The 22,801-nt window shown below is 37.9% G+C and overlaps 1 protein-coding gene across 4 annotated transcripts in view; it reads right to left on the minus strand.

Annotated features, from left to right (window-relative positions):
- ZNF407 (zinc finger protein 407) overlaps window positions 1-22,801 on the minus strand; it is a 345,968-nt gene that overhangs the window by 118,640 nt on the left and 204,527 nt on the right. For all 4 annotated transcript variants that reach the window (XM_086740544.1, XM_086740543.1, XM_086740546.1 and 1 more), the window contains 2 exons: window positions 20,036-20,119; window positions 10,847-10,967 (listed from right to left, as the gene is read on the minus strand). In XM_086740544.1, coding sequence (XP_086596670.1) covers window positions 10,847-10,967; window positions 20,036-20,119 — 205 coding nt within the window. The remainder of the gene's footprint in view (window positions 1-10,846; window positions 10,968-20,035; window positions 20,120-22,801) is intronic.

Here is a 22,801-nt window from a genome sequence, read left to right on the forward strand (position 1 = left end):
ACTACTATGAGTTTTTACTGAAACAGGTAAACAGCTTAAAAAGTTATTAAAGAAACTGATGGAAGATGGATGGATGGATGGGCTGGTGCAAGTCTCAGAATAAGTTAGGGACATCAGGCTAAAAATCAATCCTCGTCAACTGATTTATAAAAATTGCCTTTTTGAACTAAAGACACATCTCTTTCCAGCTTTTTGTACATTAAAATACCTATAGCAGATATCTTCAAAATTTGCTAAGGGTTCTCTGTATTATGCCAAGAGCTTGTTAACAAAAACGTACATGAAATACCACATTTTTCTAATGCAAAATCATCAGAACTTAAGAACTTATTTTGATAATCACAGTACCTTCTACAACTTCAAAATTATTTTAAGTATTGTTTGCCCTGTAGACTGTGCATGCAAAATTTCAACTTAAATGTTTTGAAGAAGCTCAGTATGGGAAAAAGTTCCACATGGCATTTCTAGCAAAACGGTTATGTCCTTGACTACAGTTGTCAGAGAGAATCCATAATTGTCTTGAAAAGGGATTGAAGGAGAGTGCACTGAAGTTACAAGCTATAGATACTATATTTTAAGAGGGACTAGTAACATCACAATGAACTAGTAGGATCATGTTCAGGCAGTTTATGATGTCACTAAAACCACTGGATATATTTATAGGATTCTAACACAAATAATGTTACAGTATTATGAACTGCAGAGTTTCTAGTTGTGTGTTTTTTAAATGATAACATCACTAAAAATATAAAAAGATAGCAATGCTGAAGAACATCAGAAGACGCATTACTTTAAAGCATTATTTAAAAATACCCATACATGTGTATGGACCTATATTCTAGGAATCATGGCGAGCTGGGCAGTTTGCCGAAGTGGAAGGTAAAACAAACCGGAACTGGAGCAGGGGTCAGCTGGCCTGAGGTACAGAGCAACCTGCAGCTGTGGTACCGACTCCAGGAGCACCAGGGAGATCTGGGCACTCTTTGAGAGTCAAAAGTCACTTTACAACCTCCTCTTTATTTCAGGAATAATAATCGGTTTGCTCTCAGGCTATGAATGGCAGCAGCTCTTTCCTCTCCCTCTCAGTTCCCACTACCTTCCTACTTCAGCTCATTTACAGAAGGTGGTGGGGAAACATCAAGGAATGTCTCCACTCCAATCCCCTGGCCCATGGGGGTGGGAGAAAGGAGAAAGGTGTTGCACCAGCCTGCTTCTCCCAGCAGACTAAGCCTCGGCATATATAACCTGTGAGGGGAAGATGAGGAGTGCCATACAGACCTCACCTTTTCTCTGGGGGTGTAAAATGAGAAGCAATAGCTTTGACTTAAGGCATCCGAGAATGCAGAACAACCTTTTTCACATATATTTTGGATTCTGTTTTTTTACCTTAATTATTTTCCCATCATTAAAACACATTTAAAAAGAAATTAAAGCACAAAATTCAGGTACATGCAGTATGCAACAGGTTAAAGACAAAAACTAAACAAACACACTTAATATAATAAACAAATTTAATGAATGCTACTACCATCACTTTTATCTTTTTTAATAGAGAGAAAGGAAACTGGAAAGTAAAATGCTGACTGACCGCCACCTGGCATGTGCAAATATCTTTGAGACTTTTTTAAAGTGATTGATAATGATAACACCAGAGCAGCACTCCATCACTTGCAATAACAAAACTGAGGTTTTTATGTGCTGGCTTTTATAAAGGAAGTCCCTAAGAAGTCTCAGCAATATCTACACCTGCTATTCAGACCTCAACAGGCCTAGCAAAACCACAAAGACCATCTCAGTCAGGGAGAAAACAGTCCTAACATGCAACTTAGTAAGCTACTTGGACAACAGGCTCCTCTCCAGACTGTCTCTTTGTAAGTAAAGCTTCAAGTGAAATACATCCCTGACCCACGTCTTACAAGAATAAAGTAGACTATCGAACAACAGAGTCTGCAAAATGGTTTTGGAGAAGCCGAGCTCCTGTGTACCAACAGGCTTGTCCTCCCCTACACCACATTTTCCTATAGGGAACACACAGTCTTCTCCCAGCAGCTCGGGAAAGAGAAAAGGCGACTGATGGCATGGAGAGCTGCAAGGCACATGCAAACCTTGAAACAAACTCTCTTTGTTCCTGCCAAGGCTTTTACTGGCCAAACTTAAGCAGCAGCTTGGAACCCAGAGGGTTGTGAAGCAACATCCTGGGAACTACGTGCTCCCAGAGGGCTGATGCCTCTGTCTCCAAAGCAGATTGTCTCAGAGACAGGCTTTCAGTCCACAGGGGTTCCCCACCACGCTGGGGAGAGGGTAGCCCGGAGCACCAGCCTCTCAAATGCCAGGTACCAACTGTGCCCCAGAGCCTCAGTCCCACTGTATTGTATAGTGGCCCCTGGAAAATACCCTCCAGCCACATCACAAAGGTGCAGACCTGGCGCATCGACCCCACAATTTCCGCTTTCAAGGCAGGGAGCCTCGTGGAGGAGGCAAGGGCTTTGGTACCTGTGTTCCCAAAGAGCCCCAGATTCCCCAGGGGAACTTGGGGAGAAGCTGTCACGGAGACCAGGGCAACTCTGCTGGAATGCACAAGCGATTTTATTTAGCTTCAATAAATCAGGAGTTTCTAACAAAGTCATATTTATTTGGAAAATGGCTCACCAATTCTAAAGCACCAGAAATACCTAAGTAGCAAGTTTTTCTCAAACAGAAAAGCTCCGTTTTTTCCTCTTCTTTCCTTTCTTCCTTCTTTTACTTTCTATTCAACAATTCTTCTCTTTCTCTCATTTTCATCAGCCTTTAAAGGGAAAAAAACCCATCCCTTTCTCCCCCTTGCACTAGGCTACACGTCTTTCTGGAACAGCTTCTGAACTGAATTTATGTTCTGTCACTTCCCAATTTTTTAACCTGTCCTGTATGTGATGTGTGAAGCAGGAAGAGGGAAGATTGTCACAAAGACAGCATTAATACAGAAACTTTTTTTACATGGTAGTAGCCATATTGCCTGGAGAATAAACCACAGGTAACACAACAGGCTAGTGTCTATTAATTTCGTCTTGAAGGCCTGAAACACTACCAAAATATTTTCAGATTGCTAACTACCAGGTAGTTAGCTGGTAGTTAGCAATAATAATTCCTCGTAGATTTGACCACCCTCAAAGATAGCTTCAGCCCTTTTATAATGACTGGATTGGGGATTAAGGAATGGTAAAAGAAACAAACTGTTTATTTTTTATTCCGTGTTAACAGGCAAGAGCAAAGAAAACATATATAGTTGCTTTAGCCTTTTTTTAAACAACTTTTTACCTTAAAGGGTCATATTAATTAAGCTATGATGCTATTTTTAGATCGAATTATTCCAACAAATGACAGTTTATTTGTAGACATAAAAGATCTTCACTGTACGTTTTTATTAGAAGCACTTTCAGAACAGGAAATTACAAGTCTCCCTTGTTACTAAAAGCTATATTAAGACCATAGTCTTGCCATTCATCTCGAGGTTAGGACTAAAACTTTATTTACTATCAAAATACAACCTACTTAAATTTATTTTAGTTTGAAACATATGTTGGTGTTCCAGATTTACAAACATTAATTAACTATATATGAAATATAAATATAGGTATACTTATTATAAAATATTTATGTTCCTTAAGAAAGCGGAATAGATAAGACAGTGATGATTGCATGTGACAGGGAAAAAGAAGTGAGGACAGGGAGAAGGTAAAACGTGATAGTAGAAGACATTAGTTAGATGAATCTGCTCACTGCATGAAGTGGTCTTATTCGTATTTCCTAAACACCAAATACTTCAGGTTTTGGGTTAAGTGTGCTGGACTCTGATTTAAAAAAAAGAGCATGAGCATAGCAGGGGAGAGGCCGCATAAGAGGAAAAGTTTAGGGACAAAGCCCAAATTGAACAGCAAGGGGGAGACAGTAACTACTGAGAGAAATTAGGAACATTAAAATGTTTTTTTTTTGTAGAACTTAAATCAATGTGTGAATAAACTGACAGGCTGCAACAGAGAGAAGCTGCCAGAATTTAAAACAACATCAGAATTTTTGCATTGATATCAAAATGGCTGCATGTCTCAGTAACATTAAACTCAGTGGTCATCCCCGAGTAATTCAGCATGGCATTCAGGCTTAAATATATCACTTAAAAGTTGTTCTTCAAAACACTCAAGCCAAAATGAGGCTAGAATAGTATTACCAATGTTTGCATTGCATCATTGGTTTAAAGATACGTGGACAGATCCTTAAAGTCCCAAGTCCTGTGGTCCAGTGTTAGCAGGACAATCACAGATTCATTGAGTTAAAAAGGCAATTTTAAATTCCTTTTACTTAGAGCGGTCACAGGAAAAAAAAAAAAAAGGGAAAATAGGTATAAATAAATAAATAGAAATAAGTAAACAAGAACAAAAGAATCTTGAGTTACTAATGCTCATGGAATTATTGATGGATTTCCATATCATAAGGAGTAAGTATTATTTATAAAAATAAATAAAAATCCATATTACCCTTCTACCAAGTAGAGTGCATTTACTATGCTATTAATTAAAAATACAGACAGCAAAGGACTTCACAAAGTGACTATACTATTGCATGCTGTGCAAAAGCCTCTTAACAGGGCAATTTAATTGCAGACCATAGTCATCAAGTCTACATACACCAATATATTTGTGTGTGTGTACATATATGTCTTTTTTAAAGAAATAACCATGTTTTCTAATAAGCATACGTTCTCTTAAGCAGCCTATGCAGTGACATTGGGATCCGGCAGGGAAGATAGAGAGCTGCGAAAGAAGGATTTTAAGTTCTTTTGTACACCGCTGCCAACACAATTCTCCAAAATTGCAGAGACAGGATTTCTTGGTCAATGCAGACAGCCTACACATCTCCCAGTGAGGGCCATATAATTATTTGTGTGCTCTCTGGTTCTACAAGTTTCTGAATGCTAGGGACCACATTTGAAGCCAATTCTCTTGGTTAACATGACAGCTGATCTGTATTTTGCACTATCACATTGCACATTTTTATTCTGAGTTTACCATATAACTATTTGCTATAATTTAGGTGAATATAAAAAGTTTTATTAAGCAATAGAAACGTCATAAAGGGAACAATACTAACATTGTTCTGTATGCCACGTACTCACTAGAATAATTAAAGTGGTTTTGCAGCTGTATCTAAGTTTTTATTTCAGATTATTTTTCATTTATAGACTCAAATGCTACAGCATATTTTATTCCAGATTAATAGAAATATCACCAAATATTTTATCTGAATGTTTATTAAAATCTAAGGGCTGAATAATATTTTGAGGAGTTTGCATCTGGGAACTATGCCCATGCACTGACAGAATTTCTCTCTAAAATTTCAATTGTTTATAAGTCTACTAGCACAAGGCACTGGATATCCTCAACTCCTGCTGCTGATCACAACAGAAGCTTAAGTGCTTCCTGAAGGTCCAGTTTGCTGGACCATGCACGCATTATTGTCCTTAGCAATTTCTTATTAGCACAAAGTATATGCACTTTTTTTTTTTTGCCTAATTCTGCCTTTGTGATATATATATATATATACATAAAAAGTGTTTTTTTCATAGCGCAGTGGTGGTTGCCGCTTGGAGTCCTCATCAGCCTAATGTTCCATACAGTTGCATAACCTAGTTATTTCCTATACATGCATATTAACTTTCACTGGTTACAAAGAGCATATTAATGCTAACGTTTTAATGATAAACAAACTGTTTCATCATTTTACGAAGTTGCCTTAACAGCCTTTCAGTTTTGCTATGAATAAGTACATATTGTTACCTCAGCACTGAAAGTAGTCTCTAGTTTTCCTTGATATAACTAGGGAATAGCGCACAGCTGATGCAATCATACCAAGACAACTAAAAGTTGTTAAATCCATCAAAATAAACAGAGAGAAAACACTTACTTTGCACATTCTTATGACTTAGGTGCAAATCCTGGAGTGTATTATAAACTGGTCTTTACAACCTATGAACAGATACTATAAGTCAGAGGGAAATAGGAACTCCCCAGGGATGCTGTCCGAAAAAAGAAAAGTAGCCCCTGTGGAGTCACTCCCCCTAAGTCATGTTGCCGTTGCTGCTGAAAATATGCAATGAATCCTTCTGCAGTTGGAATTTCAGATGCCATAATCCCTTAGAGAATGTTGTCTAATTATTTTATTATGCATAATAAATGTAAAATATTTATTTTAGTTTACATAATTATATTAAAAATGTATGCTATTTATTCTCAGTCTTGTAAGGCATCCTTCACAAGTCATATACTTTACAGAAAGGTGCATTTACAGAATTAATGCTGTTTTGCTGGCCTGGTTGTTTGTTTTATACAGATTCTAAGCATTCTTATCTATGGCTGTGGAACATCACCAATCCCCTGGATACTGCCCTCCATTCCCTCCTTCCCCTCACCGCCATGGGTGCTCTATGCAAAATTAACCATATAGTGGAATCCCAGAGAAATAAGAGTCATTTTGTTTAATTACAGTACAGGGGATGGCACAAAGTACATTGATACAATATCTGTCCCACACTCATGATCAAAGTTGTACCAACAGTGTTTCTGTACCACAAAACTGCGTCAGTGCTCCTCCTGAGCCCTGAACTCCAACAAATTTCACAGAAATTTGACTGCGAGAAAAGCAGGGCTCTGCCTTTTGCCCCCTCCACCGCAAAACCATGTAATCCAGATCCATTTCGTACTGAAACATCCCTCTCACACACACCATGAACATAAATTATTACTTGCCTGAGAAGCTGTGATAGTTACATGGAAAGTCAGTACCAATGGGAGTTGGATTGAAAGCCTAACACATGACTAAAACAAGAGCCCTAATTTTTTACTTTAGACACATGCACAAAACCAGTCCAGTTTCTGAAAACGCAGATGCATATCTGCATCTTTCATTGGCATCACTGGACTTATGGGAGTTTAGCACTTCTGAAATCAGGTTAAATACAGGTGCCTAAATATGCTGCATGTTTAGAAAATACAGCCACAGTCTATACAACAAACAGATTTAGAAATCAGTTGAAGTTCACCGGTGTTGTTCAGCTTTGGGAGGTTATATGGCTCTTCTCTACTTCCTGTGCCCATCACCAAATGCAAATAGTATTGTTGTCAGTATAACTCTACGATGGTGTAATCTGAAAAGTTTAGCCCCATAACACATCTTTTTTAAATGACTAAGAAATGTAAAATAAGCATTGCATACTGCTACAGAGAAAAGCAGATGTTAATCTCTTTGTTATCAATATACAAAAGATTTAGACAAAAATAAATACTGAGTAGTCACAGTACAGAAAGTCAAGATGGAAGGTAACATTTTTGCAAGAATATTTAAGTACAACCATAAACATAGATTATAAAAGCAACTTGGTAAAACAAAATGAGCAAAATCTCCCATTTTCTTTTTGGGAATATGCATACTATTGAGAATATGTAATTTGTGAGCTAAAAACACTAGGCTAGTTTAGTATTCACTTCGGAAAAATCACATCCATTCATGTCTCTTCCTAGCTAGAAAAGAATTTCCCATGCTGTGAGTTATACAGGGAATAAATTCCCTTTTCTGTTGCATGCAGACAAAATCAATCTTTTTCCCATAGTATCCTGAAGCCTATTTCACTTCAGTTTTTGCTGCTAAACCAAAAAAAAAAAAAAAAAAATTCTAAGTATCTGTTCTAAGTATCTGTCCAGTCACAGGTGATCCAGATTTTCATAACAGTTCCTAAATTCAGATTAGTTTCTGCACTTTCTTTCTGCACTTCTAGCCAGGATTAGCTAGCCTTTCACTTGCTAGACTGGCATGAGTTTTTGCAGGATGATTGTTCACAATTTCCTCCCAAGGAATTAAAAAACTTGAAATCAGGAATCTCTAAGAACCCTCTGAGCACTGATGAGCTGAACAGGTATAATTAAAATACCTTGTATTTAGACACTCTGTTAATTCAAGTGTCTCAAACTACTTTACAGAATAGAGAGATCACTTCACTTATCAGTGAAAGGAGACTTTATGGTAGCACTAACAATACTCCATATCCGAACACAAAACGAGGAATATTCACCTCACTGAAACTACAAGGGTCATTAAAGAGTCTCCAGTTGCCAAGCAACACTAAACAGCAACATCTGAAATAGTCTGGACCATCTTACAGTGCAAGGGCTCATCTGAAAGCACCACAGTAAGAACTCGACCACCAGGCATGGGTGATTTTTTTTTGCTAGGTTAGCAGATTTAAAAATCTTGATTTTATGTTTTCTGCAGATGACACTCGCAGGACTACATCCCATCTGCTTAACTGGTATATGGGACATTATTTACAGAGCTGCTAATACCTTTCCATGAAAAGAGATAGTACTGGGCGAGTTGACAAGGAGGCAACACGTGATGTTCTTAAAATTATATCTTAAAATTTAAAAAGAGAGGGAAAAAAATGAGAGAGGTGGACAGAGAGCAAAACATATACTTGCCAACAAGGCTGGCTAATATCCCAGGACTGTGGAAACTGGCAGGCACAAGAAGGACTGCTGGGCTAATAAATACAGCAGCCCTTCTACTGGCTCCTCTGCAGCTATACAGAGTAACTCACTGCCTCTGTGAACTTGCAGCAGCAGCAGCAGCAGCGCTCTTGATTCCTGCAACCCTGCCAGATGTTTTTCAGCTGAGCTCAGAACAAATTTCCTGAAAAATCAAAGCTTCATCAGCTGATATCTGTAGAGAGCAGCCTCCAAAGATTAGGTCAAAATTGGCCTGCAAGGAATGGAAACTAGTGTCCTATTACCAAGAAACATTTTTCAGTAATATAGAGGCAGAGGATACTCAGAGATTTCTTGTTAATCCTTATAAAATAAGTTATGCTTGCCTCTTCTCTAATAACCCCCAATATAATGAAATACTAGTACAAAAATTGTAATTTCTTGGAATTTCTGTCCTGTACAGAAAACTGTCCATTCAAAGAAAAATCCCATCTTCCACTAAACAGAGCACTGAAGTTATGCATTTTGTCATACTGAGTGAGAGAACTGCATCCACTCATTGAGTGGGTGTAAGAAACCCCAAACTGCAAATTGATTCACATCTACAATGCTCCCAGTCTCTAGGGTCTTCAAGCCAGGAGCTCAAACCCACGTAATTCCCCCTCATTACCTACTTTTGTAATAAGACTATTCCTTTCAATTGGGATGGTTCATTAAAGTGTTGACCTCAAGATTAAGCCTCCTCAAATACGCAGCATCAAAGATAGCACTCCTTTTGCCTTCCTTGCAGCACATCACATCACACTATTGCTTATACGCTCTCACTTCACTCAACACAGACCTCTTAACACAACCACTCTGACAAACACAAAACTACCTCTCTTAGATGAATTACTGAAGCTGACAGAAATACTTTTATTTAAAAAAAAAAAAAACCCAAACAAAAAGCAGAGACTCTCAAGGTAGCAGCACAGAAATGGAAGGCCCCTCCAAGGTTATACAATTCAGTTCTCTGCAGTTCTAGGCCAAAATTGAATGGGTGCTCAACACAGAAGAGTGCACAGAACATTTGCTCCACGTGCACAAACCAATGCAACAAAAATTTTTGTACAGAAACGGCATAATTGCTGCAGAAGCTTTCTGTAGAGGAACTTTCTTTAAAGCAGCTCACAAACACCATGAAAACAGGTATTACGAGAGCGGCTAGCCTTTGTTATATAACCTTGTTTTAGGAAACTACCTTAAAACTTATACTAAAGGAACACTACAGTTGTTTGCTCAGCATAAAAGAAAATTTTAAAATGCTATAGTGGCATAATCAAATGTTTAACTTCTCCTCTTGTGTGCATGCATCACTGCACATGCATCTAATTACATAAGCATTTGCCATTTATCGTATAGAATTCTGATTTTTAAAAAAAACATTTTGGACATCAACTCTTGCAACTTGCTCATGAATAACTTCTACGGATTCCTTTATAGTACACATAGACTGGCCACCTCACTGCAAGGTATTAAAAGTATTCATGATTGTAGAAGTATGTTTAAGAAGAGTAAAGAATCATTTAAGAAGCAATATGTGGGTTGGACTAGATGACCTTTGAATGTCCCTTCCAACCCTAACCACTCTATGATTCTACGGGATCATTTAATAATTAGTCTATAATGAACAAAAGACACATGGAATAAGCACCACAAGTAATCTTAACTGTTCATTCATGTGATTTTTGAGAACTTAATCTACTGTCCTAACAGAATAAGTTTTAATGGTGGAACATGGGAGACTTTCCATGCAACCACGCTACAGCCGACTCTCATCCTAACAACTTGCCTGGCAAGGCAAAGGAAAACTTGAGCAAAAAAAAAAAAAAAAAACAGACTCTGCAGCACCGTAACTAGCTCCAGTTGCTTCCTCTTCTAATAAGTGTCTGGTGAGCATTTAGGCTGCTAAGCCTTTTAGGGGACTTTTCCTTTCTTGGTGAAATGGTTGCAACTCAACCGAGAAAAATTTCAAAACTGCAACTGATTTGAAAAGGCGATGCAGATAAGCAGCCTCACCATGGAGAATTCTCACAGACATTAGAGCAGCTGTGAAACAAACACTCAGCATTAGCACGGCAGTGTTACCACTAAAAGGTTTCCCATCATTTGTTTTTCTTTATAAAGTAATACCTAAATACTGAAGACTAAGTTTTTAAATTTAGCTCCTAATTTAATATGCAATTACTGCTGCTCTGATGGTGTTTTAATGGCAATATATTTTTATTGGTGACTTCAAATGAACCTCGTCTGATCACCTTAACCCTTCTCTCATCATGGTTTAGTTAATGACTCATTACCTGTAGTCACACCAGGGACATCTGTAAGGCTTTTCTCCAGTATGGACACGCTTATGTCTTGTCAGGTGCGATTGCGTCGTGGAAGCGAAGTTACACTCATCACATTTGAATGGTTTCTCTCCTAGAAGGTGGGAAGAGAAGATATGCATTACCAGTTTTCATCAACAGAAAAGGAAGATAGGTCTAAAATTCTGGCAAATCCCCTGTGATAGATTTTAGTCTATGTATATAATTAGCAACCACAAATACAAAATAATTTTCCATATACAGTGTATTAATTGGAAAATACTAGTCTCACTATGACACATATGCATGTGGTGTTGCAGAGCAGCAAAAAAGGAGGAGAAAGAACTGCACTGAGACAGCGTAACCATGTTGCTGCGTGTTATTTCATGAAAATATCATCAAGTGACAGACATTCCTACACCTTCTGCTGAAGCTGAGCCCATGCACAGCCCTGAAAGCAATGCTTTTGGAGAAAAAAGGTGAGAAAACAGTCTGAAGCTGGTATTCAGTGTCTGCTCAGAAAGGAACACCTCCGGGAGGAAAGTGTCTGTTTTTTTTCTGTCTCTGGTCCTGGATTTGTCACACGAATCAGAACCCAGTGCTCCATTCCCCCTCTCTTGTCTACTATCCTTCTGCCCTTGTGAGTCTTTTCTGAACAGTGGGCCAGTTTCAGTAGGAGGACTTGAAAGGTTAATGAAAAAAAAAAAAAACCAACAACCAACCACTAAACCCAGACTAGGACAATAATGTTTTCAGAAGACCAAAATGCAATCTCTGCTGAATGCGCAACTCCACTGAAAATTTCTAGAGGACTATTAATTGAAGAAAGATAATCTCTAGCTTATAAATTATTCTGTGAAAAGAGTACTTATCCTTCCAGTGGAGGAATACGCCCATCAGAAGACACTAAGACAAAATCTCATGACAGATACACATACTGTGATGCCTAGCCAAGCCACCTGCAACTCATTTTTCCAACTGGTTGCTCCAGAAATATTCTGTGTGGCTTACAGGCATGTGTAATCACTATTTAGGGAGGAAACAGGTTTCTTTTCATATGCAGAAGACAGAAGACCACTCCTAACTTAGGTGATCTTGACTGCATTGTGCAAGCTTTCAGAAGTACTTATTCTAAAGACTACATAAGGAACCAACATCCCTAACTTAAGAAGTCTGAATAAAACTGCTAGGGATGGACACCAACCTTGTAGACTTTTCAGAGGTCTAGAATAGGCAGTTTCAAAATTGAACCCTGCGTCTCTTAGGAGGTACAATTTACAGTTTTTCAGACTGACAGGAGACACACCACCAGCAGAAGACACATCACTAGCAAAAGGCCACTCCCAAGCAGCCATGCCTCCAAGTTAGATTTTTTTCAAGCCTGCTTAAAGCATCAGACACTCAAGACTTCCAAAGAGACTTTGCCAGAATTCTAAGAAGAGAGAGAAATCTTCATTTTTCATTCTTGGAAACTGCTTGTTTTTTTTCCCCTCATGAGGGAAAAAGAAATGCAAGGTCCCCAGGCCTGGAAAGTCTGTAAGGCTGTAAGGAAGGACAACGAAGCAGCTTCTGAAAGCTCCATAAAGAGTTGGAATAATTGCTTTTAGCAGCTGCTGGAGTGAATACCAGCTACTATTTTTCATCTATTGTTTCATGGGACAAGGAAAGGTGAAAGGGCAAGACACAATGCGGAAGCCTCTATGCTGGACAAATTGAGATTGCTAGAAAGTATGTCTTTCCTGCCCCAAATGGGGTTTTCTTGTCAGACGCCGACTCTGTGCTCCAGAGAAGACAATTCTCCCAGTAGCTTGAATGGTACTGGCTGCTGCTTCAATTAAACTCTCGGGGAGGCCACAGACGCCTTAGCAACATAACCTGTTCTTGAACTGAAGATTTCCTGTCCCTGATTTATTTTAACTTCTAGTATTAAAGAAGATAGCAACATTCTCAAGCCTAAGTAGTAAAGCTGCAGATATTTTAGATAACATACATACTTATTTTAACTGCTTTAATTTAAAATGCTTTAGAACCTTGCCAACTTGGCCCCCTGTGAAAAAAAAAAAAAAAAAAAAAAGAAAGAGCAGATCCGAACTGAAAGGAGATTTTTAGTTTGCCATTTAGGGGAGAATGGGTCAGGTAAAGGTCTGCTGCTGTGCTGGGGAAGGGCCAGCGGGACTGACAGACGAGGGAGGGCCCGTGGAAGCCAGGAGGGCTTGCAAATTCTGCTGCGACCGAAAGAAAAATGATAATCCTTGCCCACCGCTCCAGGAAGTTTCTCCTCAGGAAACCCTTGTGGCTAAACTGCTCCTGTCAAGTGGACTATGTGTAAATCTCACCCGACAGAAAATACATCACAGCAGCACCACACAACAAAAGCCAACTAAAACAGAAGGAAAAAAGGATGGCCTAGCATGGCCTGTAATTCTAAGCAGCTGCAGATGGGAAAAAGTATTTATTTTTATGGAAAATTAACCAGGTTGATAAATACAGCTGAAAAAAAAAAAGAAGAGTATATTAGCTGTAGCAGCAGTACTTTTGTTTATTTCTTTATTTCTTTAAGTTTTCCAGAAACCTACTCATTTAAGTATTTTTTGTCTTCCTTATCTTTGGGCCAAAATGCTCTTTATCAGCCTTTGTGTCCTTATTTTCCTTCCCCTATTCCTGCCCTCTAGACATCTCAGGCAATAAACTTTATTTTATTTTTATACGGGTTGCTATTATTCCAGAAGGATTCTCCCTCACCTCCAGACACGGATCTAATTTATACAAAATTAGAATAATACAAATAAAAAAGCAACATTGACAGTATTTTAAAAATAACACTATATAAAATAAGATAGTGTATGCAAAATTGTGTGAGTAAGGACAAAGACTATGTATTTAAATATTAATAAAGGTAAAAAACCCTCTAAAATCCACCCCCACCACCCTTACCATTATAGAAGACTTGTCCGTGCCTCACCATCTCTTACTTTATCAATAACAAACCCCAAGAAAAAGAAGGATAGGTGCCCCAAAATGCCCCAATGGTCAACAAGCTCTGTGGGGGAAAAAAGGAAGGACAAACATTCCAAGATTAAGGCCCCGGTATCTTTGGTGGGTTTTATTTTGTTTTCAACACAAGAACTTTTTAAAAGCTACATTTCCTAATCACATGATCACAAAAGAAGAAATGGTTTTGCTTTTTTTGACAACACTGCAAGCAACTTCTGAAGTGCATCAGTTAAGTCACCTGACATGGAAAATGTTAGCTCCAACAATGAAAGTTTGGGAAAGCAACCAATAAAAGGGTCAGACCATGGGGAGCATCAGTCTGTAAAAAGCCAGTTATTAAGCCTGCTGCTAACCAGTTAGCCTCATCAGCCCTACCCATTCTGCTGTTCTTCAACCATCACAACCAAGGCTTTCCTTTTCTCTTGCCTCTCCAAATTCTGCACTGACTTCTTTTAGCATCTATCTTACCTTTTTTTTTTTCCCCCTCCCACAAATTACAGCTTTCTTTTTCTTTCCTTCTTCTTCTTTTCACTGATTTAACTTTTGAGTTCTCTGTCTTTGATGATGAGCTTACTTTAATGTAATTACAAATTTATCTCTGCAGTTGTGTACTTCACGTGTACTTTTTAAAAGAAAAAGAAAATAACACAATAACAAAAACTATAAATCTAGGTGACAGATGCTGATTTGTGGATGGTAATGTGAATTTTTTATTTATAATCTTGACTGTCCAGACAATTTCTACATCTAGATTATAGACAGTATTTACATAAATGTGCTACTGAGGATCCAGCTTTCACATACATGCAGGAAAAAAATAAAAATCAAATGGTGCCTTCAATTTGCAAGTCTTGACCAACTAATCAGAATTTTAGTAAGATGGAAGAAATGTTACCCCAGTTGTTGGAACAGGAGGCTATTGCTTTTAGTCCTATTTGTCTTTCACATCATGTGTTGCGTAGCACAGAAAGAATCCTATGAGTTTCATTTGACCTAAGGAATGAGTAGAGCACAAAACACAGCCATCTGCTTACATGTTACGGGATTTTTTCTTCTTATTTCCAACTGTTTCTAGTGTTTGTTAAGGCTGTTCCCTGGAGAGGCACTTACAGGCTTGCTAATAAAGCCTGAAGTATATTAAAGTAAATTCCATTTGCTTTTAGTATGGTCAACTTTTTTACACATAAGACATATAAAAATAAGTACATCCTTGATCCTTTGCTTTCTTATGAGAAACCCTGCAGATGCCACAAGGTTGGTCTTCCATGGCAAAAAATGGTTGACATTTGTATGCTCAGAAATGGAAGAAAAAAATGTTCCACTACACAATTTTTCTTAGGTAGAGAGAAAGTTTTAAGATACCCAGTTTTTTTAATGTCATTTCTGGCCAAGGTTTGCTATAATCAAGTTCCACACTCTGCTGCAAATGTTGGTATAAATGGAAAAGGAAAAACAACACAGATCCTTGTCAAATTTCACCTCTCCTCTTGCTGAAAAGAGCAGTAAGTCTTCTTACTGTGCTACATTTTCTGTGGTATTCAGCATTATAATTTTTTTAAGCTGTGGTGGGGAAGTTGAAGGGAAGAGGCTACATTATACATTAAATTCAATGCCGACTAATGTAACTACACATTAAAGTCAAAGAGCAGTTCACAAGAGAAATAGAAACACAAAGTGAGCCACTCATCTGGATAAAAACACATATATTATTAAATTTTCTTTCTTTATTACACTGACCTATAAATGTCTTGAGAAGTGCAAGATTGAAATGAGTGAGCAGAAGCAATCATACAAACAATGATCTGTATGATATAAGCTACCATCTTCAAAAATTCATGAAAATGTTTGAACAAAGACACAATCTTCTTCAGTAGTTCCATAAATTCGGGGTGACTGTCATACAACTGCTGTGCACAGTTAAGTGTACTCATGCTCTGACGCTCTGCTACAGTAACGTACTTCTCTGATCCCCAGGAAGATTCTACCACAACCAACACACGAGAAGCAAATGCAGACTGCTAGACTGCCATTGTGTAGAAGATGAGGATGGTGTTTTTGCAATTTGCAGGAGTACTAGCCAACATCAAAAAACAAATTTCATGCAAGAGAACACAGGCTGTGACTCATCAGCACCGTTGGACTGAGCCAGCTACTACAGCATAAAATGGAACTTTACTGGGGAACATGTAGAAGCAGGGAAAACTAGAGTGATAGCAAAAGGCAGACAAAGGAAGAGAGCAGAAGAATAACAAGAACATTAAAAAGACAATTTAAAATTAAGAATTAAGTGTTTTCATGTATGCAATTTCCTAGTTGATCCTGATTAGGGTAAAATATTTAAATTACGTGATATTATATGTTTCTTTCATGTGTGTGTGCATGTTTTTGGTGGCTGATTTAGGAGTCATTTACTCTTTTTTATAGTAAATTCAGATAATCATGTAAATTCTTAGTGGAATTGGACACATTCTAAATTCAGTCAACACTAAAATTTGCAACATTATTTATCTTCAGGCAGATTTTCTTACTGGGACAAAATATGAATTAAAAAAAATAGTTTCTGGATTACTTAAAAGATTAAAATTTTTCCTCCTGGCCATGTTGAGGCACCAGAACTATGGCATATACGTTCTTGCAGCACTGCAAGCTGTCCCTTATATACCACACAGCAGCAGCTGCTATAGCAAGTGGTCTAAGTTTCTTAAGACAGTTTCTGCTCACCGGCACCCACAAGTGTCTATTGTAAAGCATTCAACAGAGAAAGAGATGTGAGTATTCTTTACAATGTGATAAAATTCTGGTCAAACTCTGGGCCGCTCTTGAAGTTGTCATTGCTTCAATTCACAAAATAGAAGATCAGGCCACTGATATTTACATAGCCAGCGAAAGACTTGCGGAATTTCATAGATTTATTCTTGCAGAATAGGACTGCGAAGAAGATACATTCAGATAATAAAATAACACTAGAACATTTTACCAGGGCAAAATCAGCCAAAGACTTAGCTTGTTCTGTGTTCAAAGTGTGGGCTTCTCACAGGACCAGGTCAGTCATTAAGGACATAATATATTTAACACAGGATTAAAACGATAAGTGGATCTCTTGATAGGTCAAATTATGTTTTTCTACTTCACAGTTCTACTTTACAGCTAAGAAAGCCTATATCAAGGAAATCTGTATAGAGATGCATCATGTTTGCAAATAAATTAAGTACAAAGATTTTTCAAGTCTTAAAACAAATAGCTTTTCTTTCAGTTTAACATTCCTGTACTTCTTTTCATTTAAAAAACAAAACCATATCTTCCAGGAATAACATCCTATTTACCAAACTAGTCCCTACAGTTTGCTCCACGAGTGACCAAGGGCCAGGTCCTGCCAGCCTTCTCACACTGAATTATACTTTATGCTCCCTGTATTATTTCCAAAGAAAACGCATCTTTCACGAAGTAAAGGTATTTCTCCAGGTACATAAAAATAATCTCATCTAAAGAGAGAGGAACAGAGTAAGAAATATCAGAATCAAAATTCTAAGTGCCTGGTCCTACAGCTAATCCTCTCTTGTGTCAAATAACTATCAGCAGCTGAACATTTCTCTGGGGTGTCAGGACACCTCAGGCCTTGAGGCTGGGACGAGAGAAGGCTTGTTAAGCCAGTTAAGACTCCTCAACTACATGTGCGGATTTGCTCATTTGCCCTTGAATCAAGGGTCCCTGACAGGTGACAGAAGTAAATCTTGGATTGGAAGATGTTCTGTGTCAGCCCCCCAGACAGCTTGTATTACAGTAGGGAATTATTTAAGCCATTTAGACTATTTTTGATACCTATCCCTTTCAAACCTGATTGTAATTTGCTTTGGCATTCTGCTCTGGGAAAATTGTGCCAAATGGGGACACAGAAGAAAAAATACAGGTACAAAGAGGAGCTAAGGATTGAGAGAAAGTTGTGCACTGGATGAAAATACAAGGGAACCCATGGAAGTGCAACAATGCAGGCAAAGGTGGATTGTGTCATTCTCCTTGAAACAAATAGAAGCTACAGATAATTTTTCTGCTAAAGAATCATCTCTGATTGTTTGTGCCACAGAGGCAGATAAATGCCAAAAAGATAGATCCCTCTGCCTCTGAGATACTGTCCTGTATAGTATAAAGTTAATAGCAAAGTAATAACGAGCCTCCAGACCTGACATAAAATATAAAGTTACGCCTGCTAGATGCAAGCTTCATGATCTATAACCTGTGAATCCCTGTGATCATAGCACAAAAGTCTATACCATACCGGCAAAAGAAGGGCAAAACGCCATTGAAAACCTGGACAGCTTTTCACCAGGAACATTCCATATTTTCAGTCTGATTTCATACATAAACAAGGCAGTAAAATACTTTTCTATCGGCTTGTGGCCTAATGATACAAAAAATGTAAATATATAACCAATGATAAGGGCTTACACCTCCGAGAAATCAGATCTGCACTCACATAATAGGTAAACACAAGAAAGGTAAAGACAAGAATACGCATTTCTTCCACTTTTCCATTCCGAAATGATTGTTTACCATTTGTGTGGCCGTACCAACTACGGGTCCTAGACATATGCATGATTCCAGTATGCCACATGGCAGACCATTTGAAAACAAAAAGTCATTCCCATCCTATTGATAACAATGATTTATTTGTGCTAGTGGAAAAAAAAAAGAATTTTTATTCTTAGTTTACATTTGGTAAATTTTAGCCAACATGTGAAAATTCTTCAAAGCTTCAGAAAAATGGAAACCATTAGTTACAAATGAAGCATACAACTTCCATTCCAGTAGTTGCAATTGCTCCTGTTATCATTCAGAGAGTTTAGTACTAAGAGGACTTCTTATATTTACTGAATGCCTTTTCTCAGACACTTAAAAAATACAAACTTCCTGCTGTGAATGGGGACTGACTATGGCAGTACTCTCACACTAATGTACGGCCCTTGTTATCAGAAGAAAAGATCTGGTAGTATAATAACTATTTAGACTTGCAACCAAAATTTGGTCCTGCATGATTTTTTTTTTTTAGAGATTATCTGTTTCAGGATATTGCCTGACTGGCATTGAAAACCCCACCTTTTTGAAAGCATCAGACTCTCCTCCAAATATGGTTGCTTTAATAAACTGAAAACAGGGCGGAAAGAATGGCTTCAGGCTCTCAAGAAAGAGAGTAGCTGCACTCCAGGAAATTACGCACTCAGATGGTGTATGTCCTGAATCAAGGTTGGTTTATTCAGGGACATAATAAAATCTCCCACTGAGATTCCTTTATAAAATCCATGGAAAATTCATGATGTAACAACTACAGCTTCTTATTTGTTAGCCATTTCTTTCCACTGTACATTAGACAATGGTCACTTAACTCACACAGCAATTCCTGATGATATTACATTTTCCTCACGACAGTCAGTAAAAGAAAAACTGCAGTGGCTTAAGCAGCAACACTTCTGCGTCTGTTTGAACAAAATCTATTCAAATAATCAAACACTTGTAAGGAACTACTAAAAAGCACAATTAAGGTAAAATAAATGTTTAATACTTACACTTTTTCTGGTCTTCTGCAACTAAGAACTGATTTAATTTTATCTGATATTAAATTTTTATAACCAGGTGGTAGGAAAGCTTTACTAATTCTGGGAATAATCCTGCTTTACATGCCAACCATGTGGTAACTCTTAAAGTTGCACCTATTAATTACCAACTATCTTAAAATTACAAAAGGGCAACTGAAACAACACTAGCTTTCAACTATGTCTCAGTCCAAAATAATGGATTAATCTATATGTAGTCTCTAATTTTCACCCAGGGACATTCTAGCAGACTCTTGCAAAATCTTCACAGTAGGTAATCTATTTGGGCCTTGGAAAAAAAAAATAGTAGACTTAGCATTCATTTAAGGAAGAAAGCCAGTCTTTACAATTCTACCTCCTTCAGAAAAAAAACACCAAAAATACCCCCTGCTCCCCCTCAAGCAATTATTCAAACTCCCAGCTAACGGATTTGATGCAGAACTTGGGCATACCGATTTCACAAAACCGAGAAAAAGCAAAGTAAACAATGAGCCGATGTATTATTTGTGCTGTAACGTGCTATTTGACTTGTGCTACTCCCCAGCGTAGAGGGACTCCCTTGCTGGAGAAAAATATAGCAAAGAGTAAAGACAGCTTTACTGACCTGTGTGCTGCCGCCGATGCTTGGTGAGGGCATGACGTGTCCCGCCGGCAAAGCCACAAAGGTCACAGAGGAACGACTTCTCGCCTGTTGCAACAATAAACAGATGAGGGACTGCGGAGGTCACAGATCATTAAAACATATCTATCAAGGCTTTCAGGGTTACTAATTCCTCCAATCAAATGTTTCCATGTAAATATGTCAAATGGGAATGAAATTACCACTGCGGTTTATTGACTGTGATAAAATCTGAAAAGCACCACTGAACATAATTACATACTTGTCAGACCCATAAAAATTAGCTTTATTATCAATGGAATGGTTTTGTACAACTTCATTTCTGTTAGATGTCTTCCAGATGGGGCTGCTTTATGCACTTGAACAGTTTTTATGCATATCCTGATTTTTTACAATTCCCATACATCTGGCCTTTCTGTGCTGAGTAAAGATTGCCTGGGAAAAAAGTTAATATACTGTATATATGATTCTGCTTAAATAAAATATATTGAATTTACTAACAAATTAAGGGTACTGAGAAATTTTCAACAGACTAGATCACAGTCATCTTTAGTTACCTTCTACTTATTAAGAAGTATTAAATTATTTTCTTGAATATACAGAAGAGCCCAGGCAACAATAAAAGCCACATTATTCAGTACCAGTGGCAATTCAGCACTGTTTATGTTTCTAAAGTTTTCATGGCATAAAGAAAACAGGTCTGAGGATTGCTACTGAAATTGCAGCAGAACTGTATTGTTCGTCTTCAAATGATAATTCTTCATTCCAAATCTCTCGACCAATTTGAGAGATTTTGGCAAGATCAAAATTCATTAAAAGTGTGTAAATGCTCCCTTTTTCGTTTGTTTGGTTTTTTTTTCCTTTAATAGAAGCTAGGATTTTGCACTGTTCCAGTCTATCACTTCACAGCAATATTTTTACTCAGTATGTACTAACATGCACAGCAATTCCAGCCCATGAAGGCCACACGGAAGGTCATTATGAATTAATAATACTTAACCTCAGATATAGGCTCAATAATCTCAGATAAGACTGAAATTTTAAAAATATTTCTTTCAAAAAGAATCGCATTAGTCATTTGGAGCCAAATTGTCTCCTTTTGCAGTAACATAGTGGAGAGGGGACTGGTGGGGCAATGATGCTGAATTCATTGAAACCAACAGTCTCCTCCGAATTCCTCCCTGTGGGGAAGGAAATTTAGTTTCTACAAAAGACGGCTGGGTTAAGAGGTCGGGCATCAAATTACCAAGTCCTCCTGTGAAGACAGAGGGATGGAAACCTCCACGTTGTTTGTTCCCACACAACCAGACACGCTAATACGCAGGCTTTCTGGAAAAGCACAGTGCCTCAGTTCACTTCGGATGGCATTAATACAAGCAAGAGGCCATCTCACGAGGGGGAGCTCCCTGGAGAGCACCACAGAGACCAGCTGCCTTCTCCCACCACTGCTTCCATGGGGGCCCTAGGAGCACCCCAGCTCCTCACCATCGTCACTGCGCGCAGGAGTTCCTGGGCCCCATTCTACCAGGAGGAAAGCAATTCCTTCAAAATGTCCACGGCAGCCTGAACCCTGCCACTAAAATGGGATCGTAAAAATGCTGATTAACATCCACCAGGTAGCTAGGCTATGAAATGCGATGGGCACAAAGGAATCTCCATTTCAGAATAAAGCAAATGGTGTATTGTTACTTTCTGCACCGAAATTTGGTAGTGAAAAGACTGAAATTTTACAGGATTTTTTTTTTTTTTAAATTTGGTCCATTGATGTCAGTATACCAGGACAGTATCTAAGGTACGAAATAATTTCAGTACTTCCTTTTAGGAGTCCATTCTAGTCATCTGTGATTATAACTGAATTTAAAAAAAAAACGAAACCAAAACAAAACAGGAAAAGTAGAATGGAAACCCATCCTAACTATCACATGAAGAATACATCTGTGTTAAATTATGAAACAAAGTTTGAATTTTTCTGCAAAATGTTAATCAGTAATATTATTGCTGAGGTTATACATGATTGTTACACAAAGCTTTCTGCATAATTTCTTTCCTTTGTTTTTTTTTTCGGAGGGGACTGTTTTTTGGTGGTTTTTTTTTTTTTTTTTAATCAGGAACTTCAGCATAAAGCACTTCAATTCATCAAAATATCAAAGAAAAGGAATAGAAGGACTACACATAATGCTTAATTATAATTAAATATTAATTTAATTAATTTATTAATCAATTTTAAGTATAAATCTTTCTAACTAGCTGTAATGCCTAACACTCCAGCACTAAATTCACACTTTAAATTTAAATGCTGTTCCATGCCTACCAAGAAATTGCTTATCATCTATATATTTTCATAAATTAGCTCATGTTGTGTTTAACATCTAAGAGCAGCCATCAGTATGGACTGCAGCTTCATACACTAATGAGGACACAGAGTACTCGCAGCATCTTTGCAAGCCAATGGATTTACTGGGTAGTTTATATTTGGGCCTTTGGAACAGCTTTTTGAGCCACAGAGGAATGATTCAAAACCAACCACCAGCTTTAAAATAGGGAAACAGATCCATCCTAGAAAATTATTTGCCAGTTAAATATTCCACTCTTCTCTAGGCCAGATCTGGGAGCTCCCACGCAGGCAGAGCTCTTGAGGCTTTGGATCTGAAAACACGAGACTGGAGGAGATTTGGCCCCTGCTTTTTAAGCTAAGGAAAAGTTGTGACACATCTGATTTTCTGCAACATTCATTTTCAGGAATATTAATGA

Source organism: Chlamydotis macqueenii, chromosome 2 (genome assembly GCF_036417535.1).
Source record: "Chlamydotis macqueenii isolate bChlMac1 chromosome 2, bChlMac1.mat, whole genome shotgun sequence".
Lineage (NCBI taxonomy): Eukaryota > Metazoa > Chordata > Aves > Otidiformes > Otididae > Chlamydotis > Chlamydotis macqueenii.